The 11217-nt window shown below is 40.6% G+C and overlaps 2 protein-coding genes across 2 annotated transcripts; one reads left to right on the top strand and one right to left on the bottom strand.

Moving 5' to 3' along the window:
- Nucleotides 1-310: 310 nt before the first annotated feature.
- On the bottom strand, nucleotides 311-3485 carry anks4b (ankyrin repeat and sterile alpha motif domain containing 4B). The gene is made up of 2 exons (XM_030408631.1): nucleotides 3189-3485; nucleotides 311-1883 (listed from the first exon to the last, which is right to left on the bottom strand). The coding sequence occupies exons 1-2, from the start codon at nucleotides 3347-3349 to the stop codon at nucleotides 752-754; spliced, it is 1293 nt and encodes a 430-aa protein (XP_030264491.1). The 5' UTR covers nucleotides 3350-3485; the 3' UTR covers nucleotides 311-751.
- A 1155-nt stretch (nucleotides 3486-4640) lies between these two features.
- Nucleotides 4641-11216, top strand: slc25a17l (solute carrier family 25 member 17-like). The gene is made up of 9 exons (XM_030406472.1): nucleotides 4641-4994; nucleotides 5217-5277; nucleotides 5668-5734; nucleotides 6130-6284; nucleotides 6564-6680; nucleotides 6786-6931; nucleotides 7327-7422; nucleotides 8004-8086; nucleotides 8192-11216. The coding sequence occupies exons 1-9, from the start codon at nucleotides 4920-4922 to the stop codon at nucleotides 8337-8339; spliced, it is 948 nt and encodes a 315-aa protein (XP_030262332.1). The 5' UTR covers nucleotides 4641-4919; the 3' UTR covers nucleotides 8340-11216.
- The last annotated feature ends 1 nt before the right edge of the window (nucleotide 11217 follows it).

The raw sequence follows: 11217 nt of genomic DNA, 5'->3' as shown, positions 1-11217 counted from the left end.
ATTAAGTAAAATATTTTTTATTGAAATAAGAATTATAGTGCTCTATCCCGGAAGTTAGCTAAAATGACAAAAACACTCACAGCAGCTTTAAAGTATCAAACGAAAACGCTTCCATCACGCAGAATTGTCTTTTTAGGAGTAATGTATATTATATTGTTGTGTTATAATAAGCAATGCTTTAATGTACTTTACCATTGCAGCTGGTAGGGGTGGGGTTAACTTTAAGACTTTACACAAGTCGGTTGCTAAACTAGTTAAACCTGACCAACTTTTTATCATACAAAAAGAAGGCGAGACCCCATGGAATGACTGTGACCATGTCTAGATTTATGACCCTTCAAACATGCAGCACACACACAGACATACATAAATGCATCAGAGAATATTAAAGTGGAGAAATATTTTTTCACACAATTGATTTATTTGACAATTATGTTGTCAACAGTCAAAATGATTAGAGCAAACATAAGCACAACTAAATCAGCCACTGACTCTGTTAACTCATTACTGGAAAGAAAGTCACCAATTTTGTCCTAAGACATCTTGATTGGAGATCAAATCGCTGGCCACATGTCTGTCCAAGAAAGATGTCGATATCCTGCTTCCTGACTCCCCGGCCTTGCCGTGATTTGGTATACTACTATTATAATGTATAAACAGAGCTGCTGGGAACTGTCATTGTTGAATCATCAAGATACAGATTCATTTCAGGTTTCAAACAGGATGATAAATTACTCTTCATATTTTCTGATCACAAGCAGCTGTCCTTCATCACGCCAGGCGTCTCCAGTGCGTTCTTCCTGCGAGCAACGGCCTCAAGGATCTTCTTCCTGGGTCCCAGCTGGATGCGAATGCCTTTCAGGTCTTCATCCGAGCAAAGCATTAGCGCCTCCAGGTCCAGGTGCTCCCTGCTGAACGCAAGGGCGAACTCTGGCAGGGAGATGGAGGACAAGAACGCGTCTAAAGGAGAGGTTTCCTCATTTTCATCATCATCCAGTCCCAGATCTTCCTTTTCCCAGGGCAGCTCAGTGTCGCCGCTCCCGTCGAAGCCTGCGGCGTCTTCCTCGAACTGCTCGTTCTGAACGAGGAAGCCGAGACTTTCGATGTTCCCACTAGGGATGTCGTCTGACTCCAGTCCCATCTTCTTCATGAAGATCAGACCTCCGAGGCCGGGCCGGTTGAAGATGGATTGTTTGACTTGGCCTGGTTCGTCATCGTCGTCTTCATCTTCGTAGCCTCCCATTCCTTCTTCGTCAGACATGCCCTCATCCTGCTCACTGAAGACATCCAGAAACTCTGGCTTCTCAGACTGTCCGTTGTCCTGTCTACGGAAAATCACATTCCCATCTCCTCCTGATTTCTGCAGCGTGCCTTTATCTTTCTTCCCGAGCTTCTTCTGGAGTGTGCCTTTAACCCTGGCCGTAAGAGAGCCAGATTTATCGGCAGCAATAAGCTTGGAGAACTGCTCATTGACGCTGCTCATGGTACCACCGTTTGAGAAAGCTGACGACACGCTGGCCTCGGAAACCGACCCAGTCATGCTCGCTCCACGCTGCAATTTATCCATCTTGTTCTGGTGCCTTTTCTTCACCTTCTCACAGAGTTTCACGCGTTTCTCGGCTTCTTTGACGGCCTCCTTCTTTAGATTGGCAACCTTCTTGGGATTTTGGTTGGTCTGCTGCGAGGCAGCAGCGTCCAGGAAGCGCACACAGTCCATGCGGTCGCGAGAGGCGGCAACGTCCATAGCTGTGTGGAATTCATTGTCCATTGCAAAAAGGTTGGCGCCGAAGTTGACCAGGAAGCTGAGGATGTGCATGTGGCCGTTGGCTGCAGCGTGATGCAGGGGTGTGTTTCCCCAGATGTCACTCCTGTTGGGGTCTCCTCTGTATGACACAAAAGAAAGATCTGATTAATCGTCGACAATTTTTCCGCCTCTCTCCATCACTAATTGAAACCATAACAATGATTCCTCTTTAAAGTTCATAAGGGTTCGTCCTCAAGAAAATCTTAAAGCTGATAAAGTATTTTGCTGGATAAAGAGACAAACTGTGTAATTGAAAATGGTCTCTCCCACAGAAAACACTGCTCCTGAATGCCTCGCCTTTAATTCTGTGACTTTGTGATAATATAATATAATATGATATAATATAATATAATATAATATAATATAATATAATATAATTATTACAGCTATTATTAAACAGCTTGTTTATTCAGTTATGGAAAAAATTAAAAGGTTTGTATTTATTACCTCATTCATATTGTAGATTTTAAAGTTCTGAGTTTGAATTTCTTCGCTAAAACTACATAGTGCCCCTTTAATTAGTGCAATAATTGCAAGGTAGGCCTACAAATTAAGGTTAAATCCTTTATATATGAAAATAATACTCAACAGGGCTGAAGATAATAGGTAAACCATTAAGAATTAAAGTCCTTCAGTGCTGTGCCTCCTTGTCACAGCCATAAAAGTCTTGATTGCTGAATTCCTGCAACAACTTGTCATAAATCCCAACGGCGGAAATGCGTCAGTGAGTTCTGGCCACGTAGGTTGGCTGTGCGTTGCGTCCTAAACAATAAATAACTTCCAAACATCTTTTGCGAGCCTCACTTTTCAGTCGGATAAGCTGTGCTAGATTTTAGCCTGTCTTTTGTTGTGTTGAATGAAAGATGGAGGTGGGGGCGGAGGGGGAAGATAAAGGGCTCTTTTGTTTTATAGGAAGGCTATGGCTGATTAAACATTTGGCTCAGCTCATCATGGGAGAGAGCAGCAAAAACAGTGAAATTAAGTTTTAACTAATTATGTTCCGCTGAACGACCCGCAGCTGCTCTCAAAACTCTCAATAAAGCAATTAATAACTGATGTATTACAATGCAGAAAACATATTTTTCATTAAAAGATGGTAACAATTGCTCATTGAACACTGAGTCTATGGCTCTATTGGTGAATTTAGTTTTTTGTGAGCATTATACGGACCATATTATAGAACATGCCTTAGAATATATACATTTCTATGTCTTAGTGTAACAATATAGCAATACTGATCTGTCAGGCAAATATTTAACTAAAATGAAGAGCACTGATGTAATAATCGTGGATCAGCTTACTTTGGCTACAGGTTAGTACAGTATCTGGTTACGCTGTGTGTGAGATGAAGCAGAGGTTATAGAGAGGAGTGTATAATGCTTACTCTCGGCTGCATATGAGCTGAAGAGCATCGACATGTCCATGGAAAGCAGCCAGTAAGGTGGGAGTCATGCCATCCTCATCCGCAGTGTTGAGGTCCTTCCTCGTGGCCTCTTTCAAGAGGTCCAAGTATCCATCGGTCGCTGCCTTGTGGTACCTAGACATCTCTCAAATGAACAGAAAACAAATCTCTCACTTTCCTTCACTTTTTCCCCCCAGGAATCCCGGCGGATGCACAAACTACTGACACGACCGCACACCAGAGCAAACAATGTGATCTCTGGGCGTCAACAGCTCAGAGCCATAAAACAAAAGCAAAGTCCAGCTCTGTTCTGTCAGCTGCACATGTTTCCTCAAACACCATTACTGCTCGAGACCACTCTCGGTCACAGCAGTGTTATATGCACAATTCTGAGGCAAATTCTGCTATTTTATTGTACATTTCAAATTGTTTATTTGGCTACATATAAAACGGAGATATAGTGTTTTTTACTCCACAGCTTCTGTTCACAGATTGAGATTTAACATAAACAAAAACAATCACCTTACAAAAATATGATTCTTTCTTGAGATTAACAGCATATAAAGTAAACGTTATAATTACCCTGACCACAATGCCAAAGTTCTCCTGAAATGAAACAATAATAATCTACCATAATGGAAAATATAATAATATAACACACTGCATAATGAGTTTGTTTACATTCGATACTTTAACTCTACAAATATGCAGATGCTTTTTTTTTATTGAGGAAAAGATTTGAATAAGAAACTTTTACATTTACATACTGTTGCCATGACAGAAGGAGCTACATGGATATGTTCCATGTTAATGTGTTTTAACAAGATATTGTTTTACATTTATGATGGGTATTTTCATGTTCTTACATCATACAAAATGATCACATCATAACAAATGTAACTTGTTACAACATAAAACTGTATCATATGTAAAACTTCGATGTCATTATGGTGATAATATTATTTTAAAAGACCTTGTTAAAATGTGAAGCATTTTCTGTCCAGGCCTGTGACAATAGATTATCTTGTTGCAACATGAAACGTTTAATGTTGTAATTTGATATCTTGTAGGTTATTGTTATAACATGAAATATTTCATGTTATATAACCTAATAATAAAGCTTGAAATCACTCTCTTTCAACGTGAAATGTTTAACCCTATGACAAGATTAAGACTGTATTGCTATTAACATAATGTAGCTACATATGTGTGTCGTTCTTTAAATAAGCTCTCGAAAACAAAAGTGTGATTCTCATGCTTCCACTGAGCTCCAAAAAGTTTATTGTCATATAAATATGTTTGGTGTCATTTCCACGTCCATGTTTTAAAGCCACTGATGTCCTCCAGTCCAGTTGGTGTCGTGATCGATTTTCATGGTTTTATAAACAATAACAAAAGAAGCAGACGAAGAAGAAGAAAAAAGAAGCGAAGAAGAAGAAGTAGCTGTCAGCCCGGCTCGACCAATGAACGAGGACTGGGCGGGAACATCGTTCGACAGTTGTCTCTCTGTCACAAACTGTCTTTCTGGTCTCATCTGAGCTTGTTAACAGCATGAAATCGACGCAGTGGATGTTTATCTAACTCTCCAGACAGCTCCGCAGCTAGAAAAACCGGACCGACCGCGTTCAGCTAGCTCTCCTCCCCGCGTCGCTCCGTGCTTAACGTTACTTCCCCGGTGTCTGGTCCGCAGTCTGACCGGGAGACGCTGCAGAGATGTCCGGCAACGGCGGCTCGCTTGTCGACCTTCTGTCCTACGAGACTCTGGTCCATGCTGTGGCAGGTGCAATGGTGAGCAGAGATAAAGCACCGCAAAAAGATGAGATGTCACGACTGTACGTCACATTCGTGAATGCTCATGGCCTTGTCTTGCTAGCTTGATGTTAGCAGCGCTGGTGTTTAAAGAAAAGGCTTATTAACAAACTGAAAATGGCGAGTGAGTGAGCCTTTTGTCTTCTGTGTTTTTTTTACATCTTCAGCTGTCAGTATCTTTACAAGACATTTTTCTTTCAGGGGAGTGTGACAGCCATGACCGTCTTCTTCCCTTTGGACACGGCCAAAAGCAGACTGCAGGGTGAGTTGGAGGTCTTATCATCTTGGGCAGAGGTTACCTGATAGCAGAGGCTCTCAGGGACCTCAGTATGGACTAACAACAAGATGTAAAGGAGTGATCCACTGATTTAGTCTTGCACTTATATAATGATGGAACCAAGATGTCCTGCCTTAAAGTCCAGGGAAAGTTTCAATGGGGTGGTCGTTTTGGGTTGGCTCAGCAGCACCATGAGCTCATTCTCTATCACTGTGTCATCAGGGATACAGAGACACAGACTGATGCATAGTTCACATTAGATGTTTCTTTAATCAAAATCTGATTACATGATACAGTGTGTAACCAATACATCATAATCAACATATAAACAATAATAAACACATTTTGGCACCTGTGTTTTTATTTTTTGTTCAGTGGATGAGAAGCGAAAGTCGAACTCTACCCCCATCATCCTGGCTGAGATAGCCAGGGAAGAAGGCCTGTAAGTATAGTGCCATGTTAAGTTGAACTGTTTCTTGTTGCGTACTTAAATACAAACCTCTTGGTTTGCTGTGAACAACTCAGTAAATCCCACTTGGTGTGTAACCACAGCAGACGTTTATGATCAGTTAATACATCTAAACTAGAGAAATAACTATCAATGTATTAGTTATTCCTTTTGCAGACAAAACAAACAAAATATTGCGTTTTGGACTGTTGGTCAAACCAGTCGATCTATTTGAGAAGAAACTGAAATGTGCATTTTCATCCTTGAATAATGAAAATAATTGGTAGTTTGAGCTGAAACTATCATGGACACCATCATGCTAAGGGCTGAAGATGTGACCGCGTGAGTGAACGCTTACTATCAAAATGACTGTCCACCACTTTTCCCAGTCAGTCTCTGTACAGAGGCTGGTTGCCAGTCATCTCCAGCCTCTGCTGCTCCAACTTTGTGTACTTCTACACCTTCAACACGCTGAAGAAGCTGGCGGCATCTGGTGCAGGCAAGTCCAGACCCAGCAAAGACCTGCTCATGGGCGTTGTATCAGGTAAACACATGTGACACACAAAACCAATCATCATTAGTGAACCGATGGCAACTATGAAGTATGAAGGGTACCGACCTGAGGAGTTAAAGGTGTCCTGTGGAGTTTCCTTGTGAACAAATAAGAGTTATGTACAGGTTAGTCAAAGTTAGTATCTATCGATGTCTGAAATTTGAAGATCTTCTATAAACAGCTGCTCCATTACAGCGAGTAGAGGTAAAACCTCCACAAGGCGCCTTTAACAAGGCCTTTAAGAAAGCTAACCATCTGTTTTTCATGCAGGTGTAGTGAACGTGCTGCTGACCACTCCCATGTGGGTGGTCAACACTCGGCTGAAGCTGCAGGGAGCAAAGTTCAGAAACGAAGACCTCCATCAGACCCAGTACAGGGGCATATTTGGTGTGTGATATATCTGTATTCTACTTTACCAGTTCAGACATGGTTTTTTTAATACATTTTTTTTATTTCCGCGCTGTTGTAAAACCTAGATCTTTTCCCTCCCAGATGCTTTCTCACAGATCATAGCCAATGAGGGAGTGCGAACTCTGTGGAACGGCACCCTGCCCTCTCTAATCCTCGTCCTCAACCCGGCTGTGCAGTTCATGATTTATGAGGGCATGAAGAGAAGGGCGGGAAAAGGAGGGAAGAAGGTGAGAGGACACTGCACGATCACAGTAATCAGTCAGCCTTGTCTGCTTTTGGACTGTGTTGACTCGTCGTTTCTTTATAACAGGATGACGTGTTTAGTTTGCAGGTTTTACATAAACTGAAGTATTCTACAAGTTAAGATTTAGACCTGCTGGCGGCACTAGATTAAAAGTCAGATGATTGAGGAAGTCAGTAGGATTCATCTTCTGTGGACCATGAATGATTTTACAAGATTTTATCGCTATCCATCCAATAGTTATATACCAGTTATTTTATCTATTAATTATAGTTTGAAAGCCAAATTGTATTTGTGGGAAAACTTCAATAAATCAATCACTAATTTTGTAAAAAAAAAAAAACACTGGGTAGTTTGTTAAATCTCTGTCTCCCTCCATAGATATCCTCAGCAGAGATCTTCCTCATTGGAGCCATTGCCAAGGCCATCGCTACCACCGCGACATATCCTCTTCAGACAGTTCAGGCCATTCTGAGGGTAAATATTATGTTATAAAAGATGTCACCCTTTTTCTTTACTGTTCCATGCTGTCTCACCCACTGATATTTAATATTGTTTGATTGTCAACAAATCAAAAAAAACAATCAGCAGAAACGGCAGGATAATCCTGGTTTCCGACCAAGTAATAGTTCGGCCACATCACCGTCCTTTTAAAGCAGTGATTTCTGAGCTGTAGAAATGTAAATCTTCAATTGGAGCTAAGGCTTTTGGGTTTAAGTGCCATAGACAGAGTAGAAAAGTCAGAAAGTATTGAGAATTGTGGTAATGAATTGTTTGTTTTCTGCTTTTTCATGGCATTTGTTGACAATGAAGGAAATTCTGACATTTTTTCCATCCTTGTCATTTCATTATCACGTGCATGGTCATCTACTGTATGCGTGTAGAAACCATTTGTTGATGCCAAGTGGAGAATATATCTTTTTCTTTAACTGATTAGATTTAACTGGGGATAAAATATTCATGTTTTTGTTTTTCTAAGTATGCATTCATAACAAGTAAAAATCACTCAAATCTCGATGAGGGAAAGAAAGATAACCCATTTTATGCTCTGCCACCAGTTTGGACAGTACAAAGGTGATGGCAAGGGCGGCGTAATCGGAGGCATCTCAAACATTTTCTCTCTGCTGATGGACAGAATCAAGTGAGTGCATCTGCTAACATAAACACATTCACTGACACAGTGAGCAAACTGGTGAAGATGTTATAAAAGCGGGTGTTTAATATACGCCTGTTCCCTTTATTACAGGAGGTACGGTTTTCTTGGGTTGTACAAAGGCCTGGAGGCCAAGCTGCTACAGACGGTGCTGACGGCCGCCCTCATGTTTGTCGTGTACGAGAAAATCACCGCTGCTACTTTCAAAGTCATGGGCCTGCACAGGACGCTGAAGCAGTGAACACCTGTTTGAATTCAGCACTGCATTAGAACGGTAGTCGTCAGTAGGTTCAATCAGCGCCCACAGATGATACGTTAATGCCAGGAAAGAGATGGGATTGGTGCCTTTAGGGGCACAGATTCCCACACTAACCAGAGCTGGGTGTGATACGTGTAATACCAGCTCTATATTAACCTTTAACCGGATCCATTTGTGCAGAACGACCTCGATTTTCTCTGTTCCGATGGTTCTAAGAGATCTCACAGGAGCTGAACTAAGTTCAGGCTTCAGGGTAAATTGAAGCAATTTAGTGTGACATAACCCGAGGAAGTTATGAAAATGCATTTCTTCCTCGATTTGGCTGCATTCAAAAATTCTTCATTGAATGCAAAAGCTGAAGCGTATCCAGTCTGAATGAAATGGAGCAATTTGGAGGCAAAAGGAGTCGGAGAGTGCGTTCATTCGCACTGGAAGACGTCCAGTATCATCAGCTTTTTTAAAAGACATTCACCCACCTACAACTGAAATCATATCTCATTATGAAATAAAAAAAAAAAGACATCTGCTGAGTATTTAAAACTTGGAAGAGAGAGTTACAGCCGGCCCAGTAGATGAGAAGAGTGATACCACTACCAAAGTTGGTATTAATCATCTCATCCCAATCTTAGCAACAATGCAAATGTCATAAAATGAAATGTCAGGCTATTTTCTTTAAAGGGAAAGTTCACCCCAAAGTCAAAAATGTATATTTTTCCTCTTAACTCCTTCTAGATAGTTTTGGTGTGAGTTGGAAAGTTTAGAAGAAAATGGCCGCTGAGATGAAAATGGCACCCTGCTTGAAAATCTCAACAGAATTCATGACCCAGTCACTCGCGATAATCAACAGACCACGTTTACGTTCAGCTACTTGAAGAAAGGCTCTCGATTTTCCCGTTTTCCTCGTTTTTCACTGCCCCCTCCCAGGTGCCTCCCGGGGCCAAAATTCTTCTGTATTTGTCTCAATGTTTTCCCTTCTCATTATTATCATAACCTGTCTCTTGCACTTTACAGCATGTAGTCTGCTGTACTGTTCGCCTCATCCTCCTACGTGAGTTTATGGTAGAGTGCGAATCATTCTGGATTGTTTTCTGAGAATTTAAAGTAAAATTAATATTGCCAATAAAATATTTCATATTTTGTTATTTTCATTCTTTTTAAAAGTAGCCAGAATGCAGGAACACATCTCAAATTTCTTGGGAGTAGGATCCCAAGAATCCTGCTTCGGTGTTCCTATTTTTGAGATCTCAAGGTTGGCGAGGATGTCCCTTTTTGGCTGACCTGTAACGACTGCTAGCTTTGTTAGCTCCTGTCCATGTGTAGATGCTTATTTCCTTCTGCTGGTGGTGCAGTTGAGACATTTGAGAGAAGGCAGATATCTCCAAAACTCTGCAACTCACACCAAAACTCTCTCCACAGATAAATGGCACCACATTCAAGTTTATCTTGGGGTGAACTGTCCCTTTAAATAATACCTACTTAAGCAGCATTGCCTTGATGTAAGCTAATGGACCATTGTTGTTATGTTTTAACTGTGAACTTAACAAAGTTTAATAGAAAACCTCACAAAATCCCTGCCAGAGAAAAGTGCTGACTCAGACGTCACTATTACTCACAGAACAGAACAGCTAAACGGGAGAGAAGTAAAGAGCTCCCATTAATATTTATAGATTTGTGTGTGAAATCTACTTTTCAGAACCGATTTGATTTTTACATTTATAATATATTGAGTAACAATGAATGTGATACAAATGACTACTTAACCCTGCATAGTAGAGAGAGAGAGAGTTTAAGTTACATGTGTACAAATACTGCAGTAGGTGCTAAGTGCCTCTGAGTTATATCATGAACAAACTGTACTATGAACTGATGTTGTAGATTTAATGACTGTTGATTTTTACACAAACACATGATGCACTTATCCGCCTGCTGTCTTCATGTCGGTCAGTACAAACCTTTTATCACGCAGGCGTCTTCCATCGGTTACCTCAGTGTCCTGCTCTGTGTAGGGAGTTCAGGGCTTGCAGTAACTTACAGTATTTGTTCATCACGGTGTCCTTTCTCTGTTTTCGCTGCCTTTCATCTTTGAAACCAAGTTGACTTACCACTTTTGTTAATCTGTTAAACGTGTGAGTTTTGACCATGACAGGATGCAGTCTGTATTACTTTGTAGCATCATGTTGAGGAGATCAAAGCCTTTTGACTGGTGCCAGTGGTGTAGATTTTTCTTTTTAATTTAATGTTATCAAGTACATGTGTATTTTAAGTTAAAGAAAACAACATTTAGCTTTCACTCGTTTTTGTTTTTGTTTGTTTTATTATATTTGCCTTCCACCGAGTGCAAGGCAAGTTCAGGTGTGGAACAAAGTGTTTATGGGGGAGAAAAAGCAGAGTCGGGTAATAAAAGTCCGGTAAGTCCAGAAAGATTTAGACTGCCAGTGAAGAAAATGCATGATAGCAGGATGGCATGTGTGGAGAAAGCTGAAAGCTCAGAACAAAGAAAACGCTGGAGGGCCAAATGAATTTAGGACTCCAGTCGTGGTTAATGTGAAAAGGCAGTGACACATTTCAGCTACTAGACTACACCACTGGTACCATTAATTATGGCCTTCTTTATAACTGTATTTTTTTTTCCAATGACAAGACTTGACTTTCCTGAAATGTGTTGTCTTTACAGTTTACATGAAAACACTGTGTAACTGCTGATGCAATCTTTACTTGAAGTCATCTTATTTACATCACAGTTTTCTTATTTTATTTTATTTACTTTACATATATTCTTTTCTAATTTTGTCTTGATTAACTTACCAATGTTTAGGGGTTAAAATGATTGTTAAAACCAATAATAAAGTTTGGCAAATAC

The sequence above is a fragment of the Sparus aurata genome, chromosome 23 (genome assembly GCF_900880675.1).
Source record: "Sparus aurata chromosome 23, fSpaAur1.1, whole genome shotgun sequence".
In the NCBI taxonomy this organism is placed as follows: domain Eukaryota; kingdom Metazoa; phylum Chordata; class Actinopteri; order Spariformes; family Sparidae; genus Sparus; species Sparus aurata.
This window is presented reverse-complemented; position numbering and strand designations above follow the sequence as displayed.